At 41.0% G+C, this 23,441-nt stretch overlaps 1 protein-coding gene across 6 annotated transcripts in view; it reads left to right on the top strand.

The window, feature by feature from the left end:
* Positions 1–23,212, top strand: part of NUGGC (nuclear GTPase, germinal center associated) — a 69,542-nt gene extending 46,330 nt beyond the window's left edge. For all 6 annotated transcript variants that reach the window (XM_037813165.1, XM_037813169.1, XM_037813164.1 and 3 more), the window contains 9 exons: positions 2,951–3,056; positions 5,282–5,415; positions 8,679–8,843; positions 13,510–13,667; positions 15,220–15,358; positions 16,146–16,254; positions 16,899–17,035; positions 19,039–19,129; positions 22,835–23,212. In XM_037813165.1, coding sequence (XP_037669093.1) covers positions 2,951–3,056; positions 5,282–5,415; positions 8,679–8,843; positions 13,510–13,667; positions 15,220–15,358; positions 16,146–16,254; positions 16,899–17,035; positions 19,039–19,129; positions 22,835–22,974 — 1,179 coding nt within the window. In that variant the 3' untranslated portion in view covers positions 22,975–23,212. The remainder of the gene's footprint in view (positions 1–2,950; positions 3,057–5,281; positions 5,416–8,678; positions 8,844–13,509; positions 13,668–15,219; positions 15,359–16,145; positions 16,255–16,898; positions 17,036–19,038; positions 19,130–22,834) is intronic.
* The last annotated feature ends 229 nt before the right edge of the window (positions 23,213–23,441 follow it).

Here is a 23,441-nt window from a genome sequence, read left to right as displayed (position 1 = left end):
AGATCTTGTGAGAGAAGGACTGCAAAAATGTTAATTGGTTACCAATGAGAAGGTCACTAATGACTACAGTGAGGGCTACTTTGGTGTAAGGTCAGGTTTGCAGCTGGATTGCACTGGATTATGGAGTGAATAAATGGGAGGTGAGATAGTGCCAGCTCATCTTTCAAGAAGCTGTCTGTAAAAGGAAGTGGAATAGAGGATGGTCACACACACAAAATATTCCACACATATTTCTTTCCTGCTTGTAGAAGCAGCACTCCCTCCAAGTGCTAGACAGAGCCGTCAAAAATGTGTTTTTTAGTTTCTTGTCTAAATCTTTTTCTTAATGCAATTTTATTGAGATATAATCACATGACATACAGTCATTCAAAGTGTACAATAAGTTGTTCACAGTGTCATCATATAGTTGTGCATTCATCACCACTATCAAACTTTGAACATTTTCATTATCCAAAAAATAAAATAAAGATTAAAATAAAAAAGAACATCGAAAACATCCCATTCCCCTCCTCCCCCTCCATTGTTCATTTACTTTTTTTAAAATACAGTTTAATTGAGATATATTCACACACCCTACAGTCATCCACAATGCGCAATCAGTTATTCACAGCACCATCATACATTTGTGTGTTCATCACCAGAATCAGTTTTTGAACCTTTTAGTATCACCCAGAAATTTTTAAATGCATTCTTGCCCTCTGGCAATAACGAAATATGCAAGCCCATCTTACTTCTCCCTGCCCCAGGACATGGACCTATTACTCTCCAAAATAATGTGGATTCCTCTTAGCAGAGAATAAAAATAAAAATAAAAATAAAAGTGGAGTGCTAGGGGTACTTGTCAAACTGTTTCATGTAAGTAAGCATAGTTGATCGGGTGATATCATTGCTAAATCATTTTAATGACAGTTCTGGAAAAGGTAATTTTTTAAAAAAGGAATCTGATTTATGTTACTGATTTCAATCCAATTCCAAAACTATGTATTTTTTGATCCTACTTCCATTTTGAGGTTCCAGGTGTTCTCCTCTCTCATATACAGCATCCTACAAATTTTGTATTTTATATATATATATTCCTGATAAATTATGTGTTTAAATTATAACAATGACTAATCTTTCTAAAACACAATTTGATGAGTATCTACTTAAATCCTACACTCCAGCTGTAACTTTCTACTTATTCTTTTACCCCCATTCTTTATTCACTTTATTGATACTGTAAAACATTCCTATTTCCTATAATAGAAAACATAAATGTCAACTAATCTTCATTAATTTTTAGAAAAGAGATACAAAATTTATACCAAGAGTTAAAATAATGCAAATACCTAGGCACAGCTAGGTATACTCCTTTCTTAACTTTTAAAGGTTTTAAAACTCTGTTTACATTTAATTCCACATTAACTCCATCCTCTCAGCAGAAAATAGTTTTTGACTTTCCCTAAACCTTTTCTTAGAGTCAAAACTCTTTCAGATTAAAAAAAAAATTAAGCTCAGCAGATCCTTTATACAATTTCAGCCCCGACTCCAGTATGTGGGATTTCTGGCAGCCAGCAGGCATTTCTATTCCAGCTTTCACTATATGTGCTTACAACTTGCCAGAGATACAGCTTCTCTCCACTCCCAGCAGATGCCCTGGATCTCAACTCACTCAACTCTTTGGTATCTTTGCTTGAGAAAGATTGACAACTCTCATTATTGTCTACCTCTCCCAAATAACGTGTGTGTGCACATGTATGTTTGAATACAAATGCATGATTTATGTGGTTTTTCTCTTTTCTTTTAATTGAGAAGAATGAAAGTTTATGGAACAATATTTATGTATAATTCTAATATGACTCCTCAGTGATATGTTTTTCTAATCATAAAAAAAGATTTTCTTACTTGATTCTTTTTTTTAAATGCAATTTGATTGGGATATATTCACATACCAAATAATCCATCCAAGGAATACAATCAGTGGCTCACAGATTCATCATATAGTTGTGCATTCATTGCTACAATCAATTTTAGAACATTTTCATTACTCCAAAATAAAGAAAAAATTAAAAATAAAAAAGAATACCCCAAACATCCCATATCCCTTATTCCACCCCATTATTTATATGTATTTTTGTCTTTATTTTATTACTTTTATCTACCCATACACTGGATAAAGAATCTCACTCGATTCTTAATTCCTTGACATTTAAAACCATCATTTGCTTAATGATGCATTAGAATGCAAATGATATATTTCAGCAGCAAGAAATAACACTGAACACTTTCAGGTATAAAATGTTTCTTGTCAAACCTCATAAGAAAAAATGCATACAATTACTCATTAACAGCCCAGCTAAGAAACTTGCTCTTTTATAGGACTTTTGCCCAGTGTTGTATTGTGCTGGTAAATGTTTAACAAAGAGCTCTCCGTTAAAAAACAAATAACAAAAAACAAAAACCTAAATCTTATTTGTAGCATTTGCCAATTCCCATTGTGTAAATAGTCCCATTGCTGCCAATTTCACGCTTCCAATGTGGAGTCACTGAATGTGAAGTTGAGAAGATATGTGTATGATCAACTCTCAGGAGTGGTACAAGCTAGCTCCAGCATGTCACTTCCTTTGCCAAAGATGGGCTTCTTTTTGCAAAAAAAATTGTGGTGCTTTGTCCCCTCTGAACATTTAAATACACATTTGAACTATTTTCTCTATACATTTCCTTCTAGAATTGATATTTTTGGCTCAAGAGAGAATAGTTTCTATGCAGCAGTTTCCTCACCATTCTGACCTTGTTAGAAGTGGACAGATGGAACCTTCTGACATGTAGAGTATGATCTGCTCCTTAGGGGGCTCCTGCAGAACCGAAAGTGAATGAGCTGAAATTTGCTGAAGGCTCTAGTGAGACCTGTTCATGGGTTTCTTTGCCATGGTTGAGTTATTCTTTTCCCTGTGTCTCTCTCTCACCTCAGAGAAAACTGCCAGCTGACTCCAAGGTTCTGGAGGCTGCGGATCTGGTGTACACAGTTAGCGCTCAGGAGTACTGGCAGCAGGCTCTCCTCGCCGAGGAGGAAACTGGTAATTTATATTTTTCATCTCAAATTGCTGAAATTCTCAGTATTAAGCTTGGTGCTCCAGATTTTCCTTTCTAGAACATTTTGTGACACACTGCCAGCTTGTCAGTTTCTGTACCTATTAACAAAGACAATTTTTTTCTGTCGTCATTTTTGTGTGCCTGAGACTACAATTCCTTTGTTCTCCGAATTTTACCATGGGTTAGTTAAGGTCAAATAACCAGGCTTAGTATTTGGAATGAGATTCCTCACTCACCCAGCTAAGGCTTTCAGCAGCATTTATTGAGTGCCTATCATATGCTTTGTCTGTGAGGGGGAAAAAGTAAGAGACATGGTACCTTTCCTCATAGAACTAGATGAGGGACTTAAACCTAACTCATGTGCAAAAATTAAAGACAAAATATGACTTAATTAAATGGGGTTGACTAGGTGCAATAGAAATTCAAAGAACCTAGAGATTCATGTGGACTGGAGCACTCAGTGAAAACTGGGTGAGCAGGTAGGACCTGAGCTTAACTGAGAATAATATATGTATTTCACTGCATATGTAAATATGGGAGAGGAGGTTAAGGAGCAGAAGATGTGAAATATCTCAGAATTGGGGAACTGTTTGAAAAAGTGTATAAAGGGCAAAATTAGCATGGCATATGCAAGGAATAATATAGCAAAATTGCCTTTTAAAGGATTAAAGAGGAAAGGAGTAGAATGGCATTGTTCCGGTTTACTAATGCTGCTGTCATGCAAAGTAACAGAAATGGATTGGCTTTCTAAAGGGGGTTTATTTGGTTATAAATTTAGAGTCTGAGGCCATGAAAATGTCCTAATTAAGGGATCAACACGAATATCCTTCACCAAAGGAAGGCCAATGGCATCTGGAAAACCTCTGTTAGCTGGGAAGGCACGTGGCTGGCATCTGCTGATCCTGGGTTGTGTTCCAGCTCCTCTCTCAGCTCTTGTGCATTCTTCAAAATATTGCTTTTGGGGCATTTAGTCCTCTCGTAGCTTCTCCAGAGCAAACACTGGGCTAGCATCTCCAAAATGTCAGCAAAAGTCTGCTTTCAAGTGGCCGTCTCCAAAATGTCACTCTCAGCTACTCTGAGGTCCTTCTGTTTGTGAGCTGTTTTATAGGGCTCCAGTGATTAAATCAAGACCCACCCATATCTCCATGAAAATAATCCAATCAAATGTTTCACTCACAGTTGATTGAGTCACATCTCCATGGAAACACTCAATCAAAGGATTCCAACCTAATCAACATTAACACACCTGCCCCACAAGATTGAATTAAAAGAACATGGCATTTTGGGGGACATAATACATCCACACTGGCACAGGCATAATTATCTTCTGACTAACAAAGGATTAGGACCAAGATAAATTTCTAATCTGGAGTCCCATTTGTCAGAGGTTCTTGTCCTTTTCTACAGCAGGCATGGGTTATTTTGATGTTAAGTGTTATTCAATATAGATAGAAAAATGTAGGGTTACTAAAGAGTTGGGACTCCAGAAATGTATGCCTCTCTGGATCAACTATGCAGATGTCTTGTTTTGTCACTGCTATGACAATGCCATACAATGGGTTGGCTCAAGCAAGGGGAATTTATTGTCTCATGGTTCAGAGGCCATGATCAAGGCCTCAGCTAGGCTCTGCTTTCTCCCAGGGTCGGTAGTGTTCTGGTGCTGGCTGCCAGCAATCCTTGGGGCTCCTTGGCTTGTATCTCTGCTCCCTGTCCCATGGCAAATAACTCTCCTCTCTGGCTTCTGTGACTTGCGGGTTCTCTTTATAAGGCCTCCTGTAATCCAGATTAACACCCACTCTGGTTCAGTTGGCCACACCTTAACTAAAAATAATATCTTCAAAAGGTCCTATTTATAATGGGTTCATACAGAGGTGCAGATTAAGAAAATGTGTTTGTTGGGGTTCATAATTCAACCGACCATAGCAGGTATCAGTCCAAAAACAAGTGCCAAGTTTTTTAAGCAGTCTATGTGGTTTGCCTTATACAGCGTAATAAAGTTAATATTCAGTGTTGCTGATTGCCATGTATTGTTGTTGATCCCAGACGTGGAAAAGATGTCCTGCAGAAAGGCTGGTTTGTTGGCACCCAGCCCACGTAGGACCGTAACTATGGTGAATTCAGACTGTTACCCCACTTTCAATTTTTGTGAATTCTATTAACTACAATATTCTGGCTTTTTCCAATTGTTTGTGTTGTCTATGAATTCCAGAAATCCCCAAATTGAGAGAATATATCAGAAAAAGTCTCTTGGACAAGAACAGGAGGAGGGTGACCAAGTATGTCACTGAAGCCTTTGGCCTGTTGCTCCTCACAGACAGCTTCAACACCGTGGGAAATCTGCCAGTACGGAAGACACCTATGTTATGTATTCTCTCCCTCCTAGCCTGGGCAGAGCATTTCTTTTTACCAAGTTAGAGAATTAACTTTTGGTATTTTTTCAGTTCATATCAAAAGAAGATACTAAGCTCAGATAGTCTGAAGACAACAACAGGGAAAATTAGAAGGTTAAGAAATGGTAACATTTGAGTAAAAGAGAAAGGAATAATATTTTATCTACTACAGATGGGCTGAGAAGAAACTGTAAGAATAGCCAATGGCCATTTTTCATCTCTCCTGAGACTTGAACAAGGTGGAATATGTTTAAATGATGGCAAGAGTAATTTCGTTTACTTCTAGTGGAATACAGATAATTATTGGTTATCCCAGAGAGGCTTGTCTGTACGTACAATCCAAAAAAGTTTTATCTGTCTGTGTATTTCCTTTGTGCCCTGATGCTGTCAGAAATTCTAACTCTGAGCTGTGTAGTAAAATAATGAAAGTAAGAAAACTAGGAAGGAATTTCAGCGAAGAGTTTAGATATTTATCTTTACCATCCAGAATCCAGGCCTTCTGAATGACCAGTTAAAAGTTACTTTTCTTATACTAATGGGAAAATTTATTTGTTTGATGGAAATTTTTTTTTTTTTTTTTACCCCCAGATAAAAGGTACAAGATGCTAAAGAACCTATTAGAGGTTGGGAGGGTTTGGGAGAAAAATCTGTTGCTATCATCAGTTACCAACCACTCCACTTCCTTGCTTTCTCCCATCAGATTTGTGCAACCAAGTTGGCTGACTTCTTGTGCTGGAACAGGGAAGGGCAGAGAAAGCAAACCGGTCAGGCTCCATGAGACTTCAAGGGGCTGATCCTGAGAATGTGGGAAAGTGAACCTGGGATGACCCTGAGGGGTGGCAAGGACAGGCAGATAATTGAGACCTGACTTCAGTGTGAAGCAATGCCAAGTAGTTTTAGTCAAATGCCCATATTTAAAAAAAAATTCTACATAAATGACTTAAAAAGAAAAATTAACTCTATTTGCTGTCATGTTCCTTATGCCTTGATTTGGTCTGGTTCTGGGGAAGACAAAAAAACCAAAAACTCCTCCTGGAATATGAAATTTTCTAAGTAGGCTTTCTCCTCTGAAATGCTGGGGAAGGGTTTGACGATCTAATTTCCGCAAAAAGTTCCCTTTCAGGATGAACTTTGCCTCTCTGCCCAGCAAAACATTGCTTTTGGATGTGCTGATGGAAAACCTGTCTGATGTGGTACTGTGTGTGGTTGGTTTATTTTTACAAACACAAGGATAAAGCATTTTGCAATCAAACACGGAAGTGCCTGCCCTAATCCTAGTCTCTGCTGACTTGGAGGTTGAGCCTGTAGCCAGGGTTCAGTCCCCGTCTTGCAGCCAGAGTACAGGAAGAAGAGGCTGATTGGCACCTCTACCACAGCCATCTAAGGGGAGTTGCCAGCAACTTCCCTCCAAATTCCTTGGCCTCAGATTTTAGTCTTAGTCTTAGTTCTTTGGTGGAAAGTTGGAAAGCAAGAGTTTTGTCAGTTACTTTGAATTCTAAATAATCAAACCTAAAAATATATGTGATTGATCATTTTTTAAAGATTGGGACTCAAAAAATGTAGAGTTTGGGTAGTTAGTGATTTTAAATGAAAAGGGGTATAGTCATTATGTTTAGGAATCAATGGGAAGTTGATTATGGCATCTCAATGTTGAACAAGTCCTGCATTTATTCATATCCAATGCCAGCCTTCCCCCTTCTTATTGTTCTTTTTTTCCCAGCCCCTCCTTTCTTATCATTCTTTTGTTCAGTCAACAGGGATTTATTGAAGATGAGACATTGTGAGGATCTTGCCCCCATATTTTCTTTTTATGACTTCTTTCTTGTTTCATTTTGATCAACAGTGACACCACAAATTCAAAAGAATCTAAAAGGCACTCTGGGAAAAAAAAAGTATGGTTTATATAATTCTTAATGGTGAAAACTATGAAAATTCCCAGGGTGCTCATAAAGCTAAATAGTCTCCAGAACTCTAAAACTCATAAACTCACAGAGGTTTAGAGTTTGAGGTTGTTTTCAATTTAATTTAGCCTAATTCAATTACTTTAAAGATAATGCATTTGAGGTCCTGAGATATTAAGTCATCTGTATGAGGTCCCATATCTATTTTGGAACTATTTCTGTCATAAAATTTGGAATTGTATTTAAAAGCCTACGTTATCCAGCAATTTCTCCATGCCACTCATTCAGTCAACAAATGTGTATCGATTGCACTCTTTGTGCCATGCCCTGGAATAATAAATATGAATAACACAGTCATTAACCTCATAGTCCAATGAAAGAGACATATGTAATCAAGTAGATATAACACGCTGTGACACATGCTGTAATACAGGAGTGTATGAAATATTATGGGACCCCAGAAAAGAGAGCCCCAATTCTGCCTGGGGGAGTCAAACAAAGCATCACATGGTTTTAAGCTGTGTCTTAAAGGATGAGAAGGTAGGAACAGCATGTACAAAGACATGGGGTCATGAAAGGGATGGCATGTTTGGGGAATGGTAACACGTTCAAGGGCAGCTTTCTGGGAGGCTATCTCAGATCAATGGAGAGAGTAGTGCTGGAGAAGTTGATTGTGTCCTAAATATGAAAGGCCTTAAGTGGCAAGCTAAGGACTCTGGTTCTCACAGACTGGGAACAACACTATGTATTCCCAATTTGGAACTCCCTGGTGGTTGCACCCCTGCATTGTTTGAACACACATTTCTCTCTCTTTCTAGACTGTATTCTCCTACAACAGGGTCTGCACCTTTATTTTTGTGGTCCTGTAGTTTTTCTATTCAAAATGTGGTCCAGGGCCCAGAAATTTGATATCACCTTGGGGCTTGTTAGAAGTGTAAAATCTCAAGTCGTCAGGTGATTCATATGAACATTATCCTCCAAAAGGCATTTGCTGAATCAGATGTCACTGGAAAATTCCATTTGAATGGTGATTGGATTTTTCATTTGGATAATTACTTCCTCAAATAGCTTGATAGATTATATACCAAAAATAAGCTGCAGGAGGCATGTATTTGTTGTAATTCCCAAACCCACAAAGCCTAAGAAGGTCTGCGTACTTAGGAATACCAGAATTGGGATAATAAGGTGGCCAACCCTGGGTGATAATCTCAAGCTAAATCTGGTACTGGTGACAAACTTGAAGGATGAAAAGTTTGGGGAGAAGGTGCCTTTAGGGAGGGGCTGGCCTGATGCTCCTTATGGCCCTTACCCCTAGAATGAATACTTGTATATGAGCGGCCTGCGGAGATTTGTGGAAGAGAAGATCCAGCTGCTGGAGAAGACCATTGACCAGTGCTTTGCCCACATAGAGTGGCCTCTGCAAGAAGGAGTCAGAAATGCCAAGATTTCCTCCCGGCGGATCCTCAATGGCTGCCTGGTGGTGAGTGGCCTTTTTGAGGGAACACCCATGATATTCGGTAAGGTCTGCCTGGTCGCCAAGTTCTTTTTCTCACTATGCTATTGCTTCTGAAAGAAGAAAGGGGTAAAGGAGAATAGGAGAGAAAAGCATATATAGGAAATTATTCAACTATGCATTGCAGGTACCAAGGAAAGAGTATGTGGTTTAGTAGAAGCAGAGTTGGAATTTAGAATCTGAGGGTCTTGGTTTGAGTCTCCACTCTACCAGATATCGGCTGTGTAGCCCTTGGCAAGGCCCTAAACCTGTAAGCCTCTTATTTTTCTCTTTTGTAAAATGGGGGTGCTAAAAATGTTCCCTGTCTATCTTGTAGGGTTGATATTAGTATCTATTGAATTGCATAATGTGAAGGCATCTTGTAACCACTCACTTGGCAAACGATTTTTTAAATTTGTTATATGGGGTTTCTGACAGATGAAAATGTAATCTAAAACTAGGTGGCAAAAAAAAGACTGTGAAAAGTATGGGTTGATGGACAACACTGGCAACGTGGCAAGGAAGATACCGAGGTCTGTAGTTCTGAGGGTAGCACATAGATAGTTATGTTGTAGTTATTTTTATACTTGGAAAGTTAGAAGGTTAGTAGTGAAAAGCTTGTGTGTAATGGATTGAGTGTAATAGAGCTCTTAAAATTCTGCAGACCTTTCCTATACACAGGATGACACTAGCTTTCTGGGATACAGCCTCTTCTGGAGGTTATCATCTGCATATTTAAACCTTGTTTAAATATCTAGATTAATAGACATGCTGAGATGAGATGAAAGGGAAGGAGGAGATGCCTCTAGTGTGAAACAAAGAATAAATGCCGAAACAGCTAAAAGCTAAAAGAATAAGTAAGTTGGAATACTTCCAGTTCATTTGAGAAGAGTACTCCTGTTTGGATACAGGAGAATTAGGGCTGGAGGGTGCTTCTATAGAGTTGTAGATTTGGATTGAGGAATAAAAACCTATCATTTTCTGGGTGGCTGAAGTATCCCTGTATGTAATTATGTGTGCATGCATTTATTTATTCAACAAACATTAACAAAATGCTTACTCTGGTGTCAGATATTGTACTAAGCTTTTTATGAGCATTATCTTACTTAATCCCTTTATTATTATTTTATATTATTGTTTTAATTTGTAGAGAAGCTGAATAACTCATCTAGGGCCTCACACTGAATCCACATCTAACTCAGGCCTGTGTAGCTTCAGAGCCCAGACCCTCCAATCCTTAGCTTGCCTGTTGAATCTCCTAAACTCTGCTCTGCAAACCATTTTAGCTACTTACAATTGCCAACAAGTTATATAGTTTAACGTTTGTAATCCCCTAAAAGTAGTAAAGTTTGGCCCATTCATTCATTTCTTCATGTAACAGGTAATAATGAAAACAAGCTGTTGGGACTAAGAGGTAGTGTGGCCCCTGGTCAATGGCATGGGCTCTGGTTTGAATCTCTGTTTCCCCATTTTTCAGCTATGTGACCTTGGACAAGTTAACTTTTTTGTGCCTCAGGTGCCTCATCTATAAAATTAGAACAATTGTCTCTAAGCCATAGGGTTGTCGTAAAGGTTAACTGAAATAATGTATGTAAGGAGATAGTCCAGTGCTTGACAAAGGCACTCAGTGCATAGAAAATGTCCAATAAAAGTCTACTGTAATTATTATTTGTAGGATTGGTGGATTAGAAAGATGACCCAAATATAGTCCTTGCTCAGAGGAGATGAGATAGCAAGAAGAGAAATACAATAAAAAGCAGCAAGCAGTAAGGACCGTAAGAGTCCAAAAAAGTTCTCCAGATGTTCAGAGGTGGAAGAGCATTCTTGTGGGGGCTATGGCAGGTTGGAATCTTTGGGCTACAAATCACAGAGTCCCTAATTCAAGCCTTCCTAAAACATAAGGAAATGTATTGGTGCACATGACTGAGGTCCAGTGGAAGAATGGATCTGAGAGATCAGCTTAGTCCAGTGGCTGTGGTCCTTCTTCTCTGCAATCCTCTTGCTTTCCTTTGTGTGTGGGCTTCATTCTTAGGCTGCTTCCTTCATGATGGTGAAGTGGCCACAGCAGTTCTTGGATTCACATCTGCCTGTCACAAAGACTAGAGCAGGGTTTCTCAGCCTCAACATTATTGATACGTTGGACTGGATAATTTTTTGTTGGGTGGCTGTACTGTACATGGTAGGATGTTTAGCAGCAGACCAATTGGGGGCTTTTAGATTAGATTAAATACAGTAGGGGTCTGAACAAGGATCATGGCAGATGGAATGGAAAGGAATAGATGGCTCAGAGAGGAAAACTGAAGGAAATCTCAATCAGAATTGTCAATAAATCAGATACAGAAGATGTGGGAGATCAAAGGAGCAAAGACAACTGGGAAAACTTACACCTAAAAGAAAGGAGATCTTGTAAACAAAAAAAGAAATAAAGAGATGAGAGAGAAGAGCTTATCTCTGAGGGGGAAAGCAATATGTTCAGTATTGGAAATTATGTGTCTAGTGTATACTCCAGGTGTATTAGCTAATAGAATGATGGAAATGCAGAACTCAAGCCTTAGAAAGGGGTGGGGCTAGAGGTCTATATTTGGTAGTTACCTGAATGGAATTGATTGTTAGATCTCTAGGAGGGCTTGAGAAGGAGTAGAGAGATGGATGATGCCTCATAAAAATGTCACATTTAGGAAGCAGAATAACGAGGAGCCAGGAAAGGGACAGAGAAGGATTAGTAGGAGAAGGAAATAGTGCAATGCCATGAAAACCAAGTGAGGAAAGTTTTTTTAAGAAAGAGATTGTCAAATGCTCCTGAGAGGTCAAGGAAAATTAGGATGAGGAGAAGGCTGTTGGATTTGGCTGCTGCGGTTATTCATTGGTAACTGTGATAGCCAGCCTCCAAGATGGCCCCACTGACCTCACCTCCTGGTGTTCATGCCTTTGTGGATTCTCCCCCTAGACTGGATCAGGGCTGGCTCTGAGACCAGGAGATCGCTGCAGAGATGACAGTGCGTGACTTCTGAAGCTAGGTAATAAAGGGCCATTGAGGTTCCACCTTGGTCTCTTGGATCACCTGCCCAGGAGCACATGAGCCTCCATGTGCTGAAATCAAGGGGCTCTTTGGAGAGGCCGATGTGCAGAGAAGCTGAGGCCTCCCATGGACGGATGGCCAACACCAACTTTCCAGCCAGGTGGCGAGCTGCTTGGGAGCAGATCCTCCAGACTCATTCAGAAAACTGGAGCTCCCCTACACCTGGCTGAACCTCCTGAGAAACCCTGAGCCAGAACCCTCTAGCCAAACCACACCCCCATTCCTGACCCACAGAAACTGTGAAGGATAATCAACGCCTACTGTTTGTTGTTTTAAGCCATGGAGTTTGGGATAATTTGTTTTGTAGCAATAGATAACTAAGTGATCCTGGAGAGATCTGTTTCTGGACACTCATAGAAGAAACCATATCATAAAAAGTTGATTAGTGACTGAGCGCTGAGAAGGTGAAGGCACAAAGTGGAGATCATTCCTTTGAGACAATTTGCTTTTGAAAGGAAGGAGAAATATCAGCCATCTTCAGGCCTTTCACTTGGACTTTGTCTCATTAATTGTCCCCTCTTGAATCAGCCCTTAAATGACTTCTTTTTCTGTGACTACAAACATGCTCAAGATATTCCTATCTTTTATAAACAGTTTCCTTTTGTGTTCAGAAACTTGGACAAACATTTATATAAGTACATCATATCATTACTTATAGCAGAATAACTTAAGTGCCAAATAATAAGAGAATGGTGACATAATTATATGTCCATATGCTCTATTATGTAGTTGTGAAAAAGATTTTTGAAAATATTTACAATGAATTGGGAAAATGCCCTTGTTGTAATGGTAAGTGAAAAGAGCACATATTATGCTCCCAGTTGTATCATGCTGCACTGTCATTCACTTAAAACATATTCCTTGAACTATTGATTATTGATTACAGTGCCCTCTACTGATATTTTGGTCGATGTAAATTTTTTTTATTTTCTTTCCTAAGGATCACCATCTGCGTAAAATTCCTTAGGGTCTCTTATAGATCTGTCTTTATAATATTTTTCCTTCTGATTTGCAAATGTATTTCCCTGGGAAAAATTCTTATACAGATATAAAAATCAAGTAGCATTTCATTAATATTTAATAAAATGTATATGAAATTTGGACCATCCTTGGGAAATCCGAGACATATACTCACAGTAGGGCCATAGCACATTTCATTAATTAATTAATTCAATAATTGCTTATTTAACAAATGTTTATTGAATACTACTGGTTGCCATTGCCAGAAGTTGAGGACATAAACATGGAATGAGACATTGTCTCTGATCCCAACAAGCTGATGATCTAGAATGGGTGCCTGATAAGTAAACAGACAGATACAAAATTGTGTGAGAAGGATTGTGATAAAAGTGAGCACAGGGTGCTTTGGAAGCTCAGGGCAGAGGCATCTAGCCACCTTGGAGGAGTGACTGCTGTCCTCCTGTCTAGCTTAATAACGTGTTTGAAGATCATATTGTCTCTACTCTTTCCTGTGATTCTTATTAACAGCTTTTATCTAAAAGCAATGCAATTCTAACCCTGTAATATTCTAGTTAATGCCTACTAACCCTACTGATTTATTGTTTCATTATCTAGAGGAGTAAAGGAAACCAAGGTTTTCACCAGACTCTGAAAGCTGTTTGCCTGAAAAATGGCATCTATGCCTCCAGGACTCTTGCAAGAATAGATCTGAATGAAGCCATCACTCAACCTATTTATGACCACATTGATCCCATTTTTGGAGGCATTTTTAGGTAAAGGATCTTTCATCTTGCTCCTTCGTGAACAAACATCTGAAGAACGTTGGGCCAGAATCTCGTCTTTAAGAATTTGTACTTTGGATCTCGAAGTGCAAAGAGCAGCTTTGCGACTTGAAGAGGAAAGCTTGGTCTTTGGCAAAACATGAAAGCCTTCTTGGTTTGGTGTATTTAAAATTTCCCGTGCTGAACTAGAGTAGAGATTGAGATATTGCTTTCAGACTAATATTATGATTCTTTTTACTTTTCAAATATCTCAAACATGCAGCAAGGGATAACTTTTCTTATGGATCTGAGCCCAGGATGGGATATTTTGGTTGGAGAGAGTGGAGCTAAGCAAAACACATGGCCTTTGGAACTTTCCCTGAATGTGAAAAGGAAAAGTGGCTCAATGATGACTCTGTATGTTTTGATGCACTGAATGCTCACAAAGGTGGCATGGGTTGGGGGGGAGGGTATCCCTTCTAGGTACCCTCCTTCTTCCCTCCTCCCCTGACTTCCAATTCCTTTTTCCATCAACAGAAGCAGAATCTCCTAATCTGTAAATGCAGTAGCCTGTTTCCAATCTCTCTTCTCCTTTACCTCTGGCATTTCATGTAGTTGATCACCTGCTGCTTCTTGATCTGTTCTCCTATCTTTACTTGTGACTTAGAGCCACCCCCACCTTTCTGACAATTTCTTTAGACTCATTTTGGATCATGCCCTTCTACCTATGTCCACCCAACCCCTGTTTAGAAGTCTGTAGGATACATTCCAAATTCCTTAGAGTGGCATTCAAGATGTTCTTCCTCTCTCCAATCTGCCTTTTCCTGTCTTTCCCTGCCCTGTTGCCCAGTATGAGCCCTCTGCTTTAGCCAGCCTGGTAGGTAGGAAAGAGCAACCGTGATGTACCAGACTCTGTGCTGGTATTATGTCATCGAGTCCTCCCAATAGCCCTATGAAGTGGCATCTGTCTTTTCACATAGGAAAAACTGAGATTTGCAGGAATTACACAACTTTCCCAATATCACTGGCTCATAAGTAGAGAGCTAAAATTTAAAGCCTATGCTTTCCCTTCTGCAACCTGCTGCTTCTTACTCCTGGGATATTCTGAAATTTTGTTCACTATGTTGTTCCTTTGGGGAATAACTCTTCCTTATTTTCACTTCCTTAAATTGTACCTCTCTTTTAAAGTGTAGCTCAAGTTCTATCCTTTCAAGGACACACACCTGGGCAATGGAAAATGGGTTTTGAAGCTAAACAGATTAGTGTGCAAAGTCTGGCTCTGCCACATATTAGCTGTGTGTCCTTGGACACCTCAGTAATTCTCTTTGAACCTTAGTTTTCTCATCTGTAAAATGGGATTATCATGACAACTTCATAGGTTTTATGTCAAAGGCTTAAAACAGTCAAGTACCTGGCACTTTATTGGAATTTGATAACTGAGAGATCTCACCCCCCTTCTCTTTGCTCGAAAATGGGTAAAAGTACACCAACTAGTTTCCTGTTTGTTTCAGCCCCAACGTAGCCACCTCTGTCTCTTGACATTTTGCTTTGCTTTCTTCTGTAGCACTGGGAACCCGTCTGGTTCAGCTCTGATGCCTCACATAGATGCCTTTAAGCACTCTCTGCAGGAGAAAATGACGGAAATTGGGATAAGAAATGGTTGGAAATATGATAGCTACAAAAAGAGTTTCCTGATCCAGGAGGTAAGGTCCTTATAAAATGAAGAAGTTGGCAAAGTTGGGTAGTGGCTTTCTTTCCAGAAGGATTTTGGAGTTTGCCTACATCCTCTTATTCTCCAGGAGTTTCCGGGGTCCTTGGAGGAGCTATGAAATACAAAACATAATGGGGTAGAGGAAAACGACAGGCTGCTACAGAGGTGTAGGACACCCAGACAAAGTTTGTATCAGTAAAGCAACTGATAGCAAATGCTGAGATTGCAAAGTAGGCTCATTTCCCAGGAAGAGTCTTCAAAGAACTCTTAGTTTTACAAAAAAATTGAATCAGGTTGTAACATTTTCACTAATATCTCTACCATTTTTGCCAATGTTATGGAGAATTATCCAAGGTAATGAAGCTGAACAAGTTAAAGTATCAGTTTTTAGTTTTGAGTCCTTAAAAGTCTTGTTTGTGGCTTTTTACCAGGCCCAAACCAACTTACATGGAAGCACTAGAGAAATAGCTTGTGCCCCCCACCCAAAAACCTGTTCGAGGACAATCCCATCAAAGGCTGCCTTGCATGTGCTTGAGTTCAACTCAGCAAATGCTGACTGAGTAGTTCGTGGGTGCCAGGCTCTGGAGGACGCACTTTTGGTTATAAAGATGCTTAGGATAGAGTTCCGGCCTCTGAAAAGCTTGCAGCCTAGTAATGGAGACAGCCCATAAATGACCCACCATAATATAAGGCAGGGAGCTCGTGGTCACCCACAGGAACACCTGCTGCTTCTGTTGGAGGAATTGCCACAAAAGGCCTTTTAAAACTTGGATTCTCAGATAAGCGCCATCCTGGGGGGCCTGGAGGGACACATCCTCAGACGGAAGAGGAGAATCTACGAGTCACTCACCACCTCCGTTCAGAATGACCTGAAGTCCTGTTACGAAGGTGCGGCCCGGAGACAGCAATGTTTCCACTTCCTCCGGGGTCTTCCTGTCAACTCCGCTAGTGTTCTTTACTGCTGCTCCCTCCTCAAAGGGTTTGCCCTCCTGTGTCCTAAGTCCAGATAACTGCAAGGGCATGGGGAAAGGTAATTAGTTAACCCTTTTCATCTGTTTGCTTTGTAGTTCTTTCTGTCCAGCCTTTATCTAGACACCTTGCTTCTCCTCTCCATGCTGAATCTCAACTGATGAGGCACTAAAATACATGATCTAGTTTTCACTCTTATTTTCCTTATGTATATGTAAATTCACTTTCCAGAGCCTTTTTGTTTTGGTAGCCCCATTGTGTGCGTGTGTGGGGTGGGGGGGAAGCTGCTTAATTCACTTCTGCTTAATTCACTCATTATATTCTCTGTTTGATAGTTTCTATTTAAATACTGAGGGTGTTATTTGCTTGTATCATTGTATTGTTAAACTATTTCCACCACTGTGGAAATGGTGTCCTCCCTCCTTCCCTCCCCCCCTCCTCCCCATGTACACACACACACACACACACACACACACACACACACACTTTTTCTTTTTTTCCTGATACTAAAGATTTCTAATAAGTCTTTGCTTTAGTTTGACTGTGGATATTGTTTTTGCCAGAGGCAGCTCAGATTTCTGGCAAAAAAGCCTGTGAGAGAATGAAAGACGTCATCAGAAGAGGGGTGGATCGGCAGGTGGCCGAGGGCATGTTTGAAAGGGCTCAAGAGAGGATGCAGCACCAGTTTCAGCAGCTGAAGGTACTCTGCACCCATAGTCTGAATTCCAAAACCAGGGAGTGTCCTGAGGGAGAAGAGGAAGCAGGTACAGAAGGTGGGAGAGATAGTAGTGATTTGGGTCCAAACTGAGTTGGATGACTTCTGCAAAAGTGGGCCCAACGGATGCCCAGGATCCGAGGAGAGGAGCCCCAACAGTGCTTGGACTTCTCTCTTCACGGCCACTGCCTGCTGGTGGCGAGCCCTCTTCTGGGGCTGTGACTTCAGAAATGCAAACACTCCACATCTCTCCTGTGCCCTTCCTCTTCAGTAAGTTATATATATAACTACCATGGTGACTCCTAGCCTGTGTACCAGATGGCACCCTAAGCTCTTTGCATCCACTAGCTCATCTAGTTCCCCAGCAACTCTGTGAGGAAGATGCTACTATTGTTCTCATTTTATGGGTAAGAAAACCAAGGCACAGGGAGGTGTATCCACAGGTCATGCAGCTAATCATTGAGCTCGGATTTGGGACCAGGTAATCTGGCTTCAGAATCCCCAACAATAGCATAATCTCAAGACATATCTTTTTGTAATGAGAGAAATCACTTATCTACATAAAATTTTAGTCACTAAATAAATGTCAATAAACTATTATAGGTTGATCAGTTATGATGCCTAGGTTTAGGATTGATTTTGTCTACCCTAGAAGACAGTTCCTAACAGCATCCTTGGACCTAAATACTTCTGTCAAGTACACTTGGACCACCCGGCCTCAGCTCAGGGTCTTTTGGCTTGCTCTCTCACCCCCCAAGTAATATAAATTCTTTGTTGTAGTCTAAGCTACTGTTGGACTTCTCCCTGACTATGTGAGTCCCCACATAGTTCCGCCTTAGTCTAGGCTTAGCTGATGCTCTCTCCCAACCACCTAAGGATCCCAGCTTGCTGCTATTTCAGTACACCACTGATCCAACCTTCTTCTTGTAACATCTTCAGCCTGCCTCTGCCAATCCCCTCCTCTACTCTTACCATGGCAGCTTTGGAAAATACTTTTTCCTCATTACAGAGCAAGTAATTTCCCTTGGAGGAGGCTGAGGTATCTCATTGATCAGTAGCAGTTTAGTTTCAGTTATTTAACATATTACCACAATCTACAAATACATGCAGAAAATAAACTGAACTCTAGAGCAGCCAATCCCATCATAGTATACAGAAATTGGACCTTAAGGCACCCAAGAAAACAATTCCATTAAAAAACAATTAGTATATTGACAATGTGCAAATCTGTCTTAAACCACAGAAAGATAGGCATTTAAAACCGGATAAGACCATAGAAAATTCCTAGTCCCATTCCTGATCTTATAGACAAGAAAACTGAGGCCTAGAGGGGTTAAATTACTAGCTCAAGGCTATCAGTTAGAGCTGAGACTAGGGTCTGGTATGCTGTGCTGAAAAAAAAGTCCAAGATTTGAAATCAGGAGATCCAGATTTTAAAACTAGGCTCTGCCAGGTTAGGAGTCAGGTATTTTTCAAAGGAAAGCGAGAAATGGTTAGAAGAGGGAAAGAGTTTTAGTTGATAAAAGGGCCGAGATTAGCAAGAAGACATCTCTCACTCAGTTGGAAAGAAGAATCAGGTATGTCAAGTATGGGCTATTTTGCAAAGAAGGTGCTCAATAAAAATTTATCCAGTGACTAAATGTATGATGGAACAATGGCCAGCTCTTTTCCTATTTTTCCATCTTTGCTGTTCCTGTACTCTCCCTATGTCACAGTGCATACTTATTAGCACCTAATTCAGCACCTGAGGTAAAATCTCCCACGAGTCTTAATAGGCAGAAAAGGAGATGCTAGGCAGGTGGGGCCCTCAGAAATGCTGTCCGGGGACTCCTGGGCTATTTAAGGGCTCACCCTTGGAGAAGACTTTGAATTTGGTAATCCCCAATCTGTACCCTCTCCTGCTGGGGGTTTGGGTGGGTCCCTTTTGTTGGACTCACTTTCTCTTGGGCTGTGCTGTTCTAACAGAATGAACATCCTTTGTCATGTAGAATGGAATCACTGAGAAGGTGAAGGGCAGTATCTCCACCATGCTGACCCTTGCTTCATCCCAAGGGGATGGACTCTACAAGGAACTTACAGGTAAATGCATAAAACCTTTGCATAAAAGGTGATCATGCAGACACACTTAGCTATGTAGCTTCCTACTGAATTAAAAAAAAAAAAAAAAATCGATTAGGAAGATTTTCCAGCACAAGGAATAGAGATGATGACAACCAAATGAATACACCACCCTTTCCTGAACCCCCAACTGAGACTAAACATTATGCTTGAGGATTTCTGCACCTCTTATTGAATTCTCACTTTCATTGTGAGATTCTGACATTCAGTTCTCACATTCAATACCTCACACAGATCTATTTATTCAACCATTTTGCAGATGCAGAAATAGAGACCCAGATTAGGGAATGTGCGTACTAGCTAGAAAGTGGCAAATGCAAATCTATTCTCTTTCTATAACACTGTTCTGATCTCTCCCTCAAGTCTTTCCTTTAAATTTGACACTTTCTCAGGAAAGGCCTGATCTTTCTGGTGTTGGTTCCTAGTGGAAAGGCTTCTCTTGACCCATCAGGAGCCTGAGAATGTAATACCAGCTGCATGTGGCCTGATGCAGGCAACCACCTCACTGTCATGCCCTGCCCTCCACCAGGCCCTGCAGGCTGTGCAGACAGAAGGCTGCAGAGTGGGTCATCCCTCTGGGTGCACCCCCGCAGGATCACAGGCCAACCAAGCCGTCCAGCAGACTCTTTTGGTTCAGAGGCCTTGGTCTAGGCTTATTCGTATTAGATTTGGTGCCAGGACTCATGCACATTGCTAGTGAGAGTATAAACTGATGCAAAAGGCAATGGGGCAGTTTCTAGCAAAATTTAAAATGCACATTCCCTTCAGTGGCACAATCCTACTCCTGGGAGTTTGTCCTTTCAATGTCCTCATACATGGGTAGAGTGGCACTTGTACAAGGTTATTCAGGGCATCATTGTTTATAACGTCAAAAATTGGCCAACATGGGGGTAGGGGGACTATGCAACTGTTAAAATGAATAAGGCAGCTTTATATGCAATGATATGAAACAACCTCCAAAATATATTGTAAAGAGAAAAAATCAAAGTGAAAAGATATGTGCAATATACTATCATTTGAAATACATATGTGTATGTTTGTATATGCATGAAAATCTCCATGGGATACACAAGAAACCGGTAACTCTTGTCTCTAAGGTGGGAAACTGGAGACAGAGAGGAGCAGGAGACATACTTTGTATTCTGTGGATTTTTGTGCCTTCTAAATTCTGAACCATGTCACCTGGTAGGAAAAAAAAAAAAAAGATTAAATGCTAGTGTTGAGTAAATCAGGGGGAAAGTGGTCAGAGCTGTTTACGAAGTGAAAGCCACAATTGCTGCTATAAACATGTTTCTGCACTTAGCTGTCTCTCTGGAAATCATCATTATCCCCATCTCTGGATGGCTGGATGGATTCCTCAGCCATTCTTAATGGTCTCCAGGGAAAGAGATACAACACTGTCACACTATAATTTACTAGATTCTCTCATGACCTTCTGTTTAGGTCTTCACAGGAATCTGGGTTTTAAGATTATAGTCATCCAGCTGTGTCTTCCTTAAAGGGCTCTTATTCACCAACTATCCAGGTCTCCCATAGAGAAATATTCCCCTAAATTTAATATAAATTGCTCCTGTCATAATATAAGGCTATTTTCTTTTTCTCACTGTCAATGACAAATATATACTATGTAGAGTGTGTGTGATAGGTGCACAGGACACAAAAAGTCTATAAAAACAGTCTCAAAGGGCTTATAGCAATCTCAAAGGGCTTATAGCATGGTTGGAAAGACACTGTGTTAGAATGCAAATAACAATATTGATATGCTTGGAATGTAAATAACAATATTGGAAATGTGTTAGAATGTAAATAACAATATTGGACATGTGTTAGAAAGTAAATAGCAATATTGGATAATATTCATTCACTCAACAGGTAATTAAATGCACCTCCTGGATGCCAAGCAGTGTTCTAGGCACTGAGGATACAGCAGTGACCAATATAGACTAAAATCCCCACCTTCATGGAGCTTACAGCCCAGGGGGCAGACAGCAGGCAGTAAACAAAATATAATCATTCAAATATCTGGCAGGCTGAATGGTGATAAAGGCTATGGAGAAAAATAAAGCTGAGAAAGGAGAGAGGGGCTGCGAGGAGTGGGCGACAGGGTGGTCAGGGAAGTTCTCACGGAGCACGTGACACTTAAGCAAAAGACCTGAGGGAGGCCACCCACTTAGGCAGAATGTCTGGCCCAGCTGTTTAGAAGACCGAGCGGTTATTCAGGGTGGGGGCACTGGGGAAGCGCCATGTAAGCGGAGTCTGAGAATGGAGACAGGAAGGATTGTAAGAAGTAGAGGAGCGGGAGGCGTTCCAGACACGGGGGCAGGACATGTAGAATCTGGGTTCTAACTTCCCTCCTGCTGCTGAGGCTCATTGCAGGCTGGGCCCCGGGCCGGGCCAGGCTGGGTTACCAGCTGTGGTGTGTAGAGCCAAGGGAGATCAGAAAGGCACCCAGGAGCAGAGCTGGAATCCAGAGCAGGGAGACCAGCCCCAAGGTCAGTCTGAAGTTCCTGCCAAGAGGATTGTTCTAGTTTGCTAATGCTGCCAGAATGCAGAACACCAGAAACGGATTGGCCTTTATAAAAGGGGGTTTATTTGGTTACACGGTTACAATCTTAAGGCCATAAAGTGTCCTAGGTAACACATCAACAATTGGGTACCTTCACAGGAGGATGGCCATGGTGTACAGAAAACCTCTGTTAGCTGGGAAGTCATGTGGCTAGTGTCTGCTCCGGAGTTCTGGTTTCAAAATGGCTTTCTCCCAGGATGTTCCTCTCTAGGCTACAGCTTCTCTCCAAAATGTCACTCTCAGTTGCTCTTGGGGCATTTGTCCTCTCTCAGCTTCTCCGGAGCAAAAGTCGGATTTCAAAGGCCATGTCCACAATGTCTCTGTAAACTGCAGTTCCTGTCTCAGCTCCTGTGCATTCTTCAGAGTGTCCCTCTTGGCTGTAGCAAGCTCACTCCTTCTGTCTGAGCTTATATAGTGCACCAGTAAACTAATCAAGGTCCATGCTGAATGGGCGGGGCCACACCTCTGTGGAAATTATGCAGTGAAAGATCTCTCTCACAGTTGAGTGAGCACATCTCCACAGAAAGATCCAATCAAAAGTCTCAAACCCAATCAACACCAATATGTTTCCTGCCCATATAAGACTGCATCAAAGATAATGGCATTTTGGGGGACATAATACATCCAAACCAGCACAAGGATGTTAAATAGATTGCAGGTCCTGGGGTGAAAACCAGGGATGCCCAAAGGAGACCAAGTTCATTTGGAACAGGGCCTGGGCAGAGGACAGCGATGCCTGGAGAGGTTTGGGGGAGATTTGGTTGTGTGGTGTGCTCTGTCTCTCCTTCCACAGAGTTCTTGTGAGGCCTTCCTAAAAACCCACGGTGATTTCCCAGGTTTTGTTTGTTTGTTTGTTTTAATCAGTAGGTTTGTATTTCTTCTGAGGGTGAGCCCCATGCTAAGATGGGCCTTAAGGCAATAGCAAAAATGCCTGGCTAGATTCAGGTTATTTATCAAACAAGGAGATTGGAGGACTGATATCTAAGCACCATTCCAGATCTCACATTCTGGGGACAAGTAACCCAGATCTTAACAGAATTCTTGAGGGATTTGTTTTTCTGGGGACATTTCTGCCATTCATGCTGTCTGCTCTTCTGTAGATGTCAAGAGCGAATACAAGGAGATGGAAAAGCTGCACAGGAGCCTGAGGGAGGTGGCTGAGAATGCCGTGCTGAGGAGGGGCATGCGAGATTTCCTCCTGAGGATGTCACCCAGCAAAGCTGCCCCTCCCCACATGTAACTTCAGTTCTTGGGGATTAGCCCCAAGGGGATGAAAAATAAGCCCAGAGCCGAAGGATCAGAATTACCTGTTTTTTGAAATCTAATAAAGAACTTCTCTCAACTCTTTGGAATTTATATACAATATGCAACCCCAGGTATTGTTATATCTGGCATAAGCTGATTTTATTCTATAGCTAAAAAGAGCCATCTTAAATCATTAACTGGAATACTAAAGCTTTAGGGGCCCAGTTTGATTTCTGTTTTAATACCGATGGGGAAGAGGCGGGGCAAGATGGCAGACTGGTGAGCTGTATGTTTTAGTTACTCCTCCAGGAAAGTAGGTAGAAAGCCAGGAACTGCGTGGACTGGACACCACAAAGCAATCTGACTTTGGGCATACTTCATACAACACTCATGAAAATGTGGAACTGCTGAGATCAGCGAAATCTGTAAGTTTTTGCGGCCAGGGGACCCGCGCGCCTCCCT

This window comes from Choloepus didactylus, chromosome 20 (genome assembly GCF_015220235.1).
Source record: "Choloepus didactylus isolate mChoDid1 chromosome 20, mChoDid1.pri, whole genome shotgun sequence".
Lineage (NCBI taxonomy): Eukaryota > Metazoa > Chordata > Mammalia > Pilosa > Megalonychidae > Choloepus > Choloepus didactylus.
Note: the sequence above shows the minus strand (reverse complement) of the source record. Positions and strands in the feature narration are given on the sequence as shown.